The sequence below is a fragment of the Cucurbita maxima genome, unplaced genomic scaffold (genome assembly GCF_002738345.1).
Source record: "Cucurbita maxima cultivar Rimu unplaced genomic scaffold, Cmax_1.0 Cma_Scf01175, whole genome shotgun sequence".
NCBI lineage: Eukaryota > Viridiplantae > Streptophyta > Magnoliopsida > Cucurbitales > Cucurbitaceae > Cucurbita > Cucurbita maxima.
Window position 1 is genome coordinate 1 of NW_019273191.1, and position 1095 is coordinate 1095.

Below are 1095 nucleotides of genomic sequence, written 5' to 3' on the forward strand. Positions count from 1 at the left end.
AGCAACAAGAGTTTATGCTCTAGACAATATAATACTATTGTAGACAATATCGTAGTTTTATTTCAATAAATAAATTCAAGATTCTCTCACAAACTTTATTAATATTCATAAAAATTTTAAAACCAAATCTCTTCATACCACCCAAGAATCATAAGGCTTTTCCCCAATATAGTTGCCTGGAGGATCATAATTGCAAACAACAAACTGAGAATTAGCCTTGCAAGGCACTCTAGCACATCCAAGCCGCACCGAGCTCCGCCACACCATCTGAGTGTAGTGCCCACATTCACCACCCACGCATTTATTCGATGCATGATCATACAGCGGCTTCTCGTTCGCCCACAGCTTCACTGCATCCGCCCCGGTGAACTCATGGGAGTAGCCCGCGGCTATGTTTTCCCCGTACGGCCCGGTTGAGTGAATCATGGCGCAGTCACCCTTTCTTTTTTCCGCATAGGCTTGAGCGTACGCGGCCACAGTGTTGCTCCATTGCATGGGCCCGACGCCGACCTCGGCTCGAGCTCGGTTGTGAAGTGCGAGGTAGTCACCGGGGGCGTTTTGAGCTTTGGTTAGGGCGAGGAGGAAACTTAATCCACCCGATTATGGTTAATCTTAAAAGATACATTTTTACTTGTAGGTATATATTTATTGTTTTATTTAGTTTCATAATTTTATTTATTTATTCTCCTCCAATTTTTTAAAATATGTATTAAAATTGAATTGGTTAATTAAATTTTCAAAAATAAATAAATAATGTTAATATTTTATTAAAATTTTGAGTAAACGAAATGAACTAATTTAACCTAAAATTTTTATAACCTATTTAGATTGGGTTTATTATATAAAAAGAATTTTAGATTAAAAATATTTACTACTAATTGAGTTGTGAATTTTTGTATTTCTTTTTCCTTTTTCTAAAAGTAACCGTAACTTAAAACATATAGTCATGGATGAAATAAAACCTTCTACCTCTCGAGTAATAGTATATTTTAATTACTATTGACTTATGTGCAGCAGAGCTAATTGTCGTCGTGGGTCTCCCGATTTCGATGCCGAAACATCGTGACTGGTTTTTCGCATCTCCGCCACGGGCAT

General features: G+C 37.3%; 1 protein-coding gene across 1 annotated transcript; it reads right to left on the reverse strand.

Moving 5' to 3' along the window:
* Window positions 1–138: 138 nt before the first annotated feature.
* LOC111475255 (pathogenesis-related protein 1-like) lies at window positions 139–1095 on the reverse strand (the record flags this gene model as incomplete). The annotated part of the gene is made up of 2 exons (XM_023119843.1): window positions 998–1095; window positions 139–586 (listed from the first exon to the last, which is right to left on the reverse strand). Coding segments are annotated over exons 1-2 (546 nt in total), but the record flags the coding sequence as incomplete, so codon positions are not given.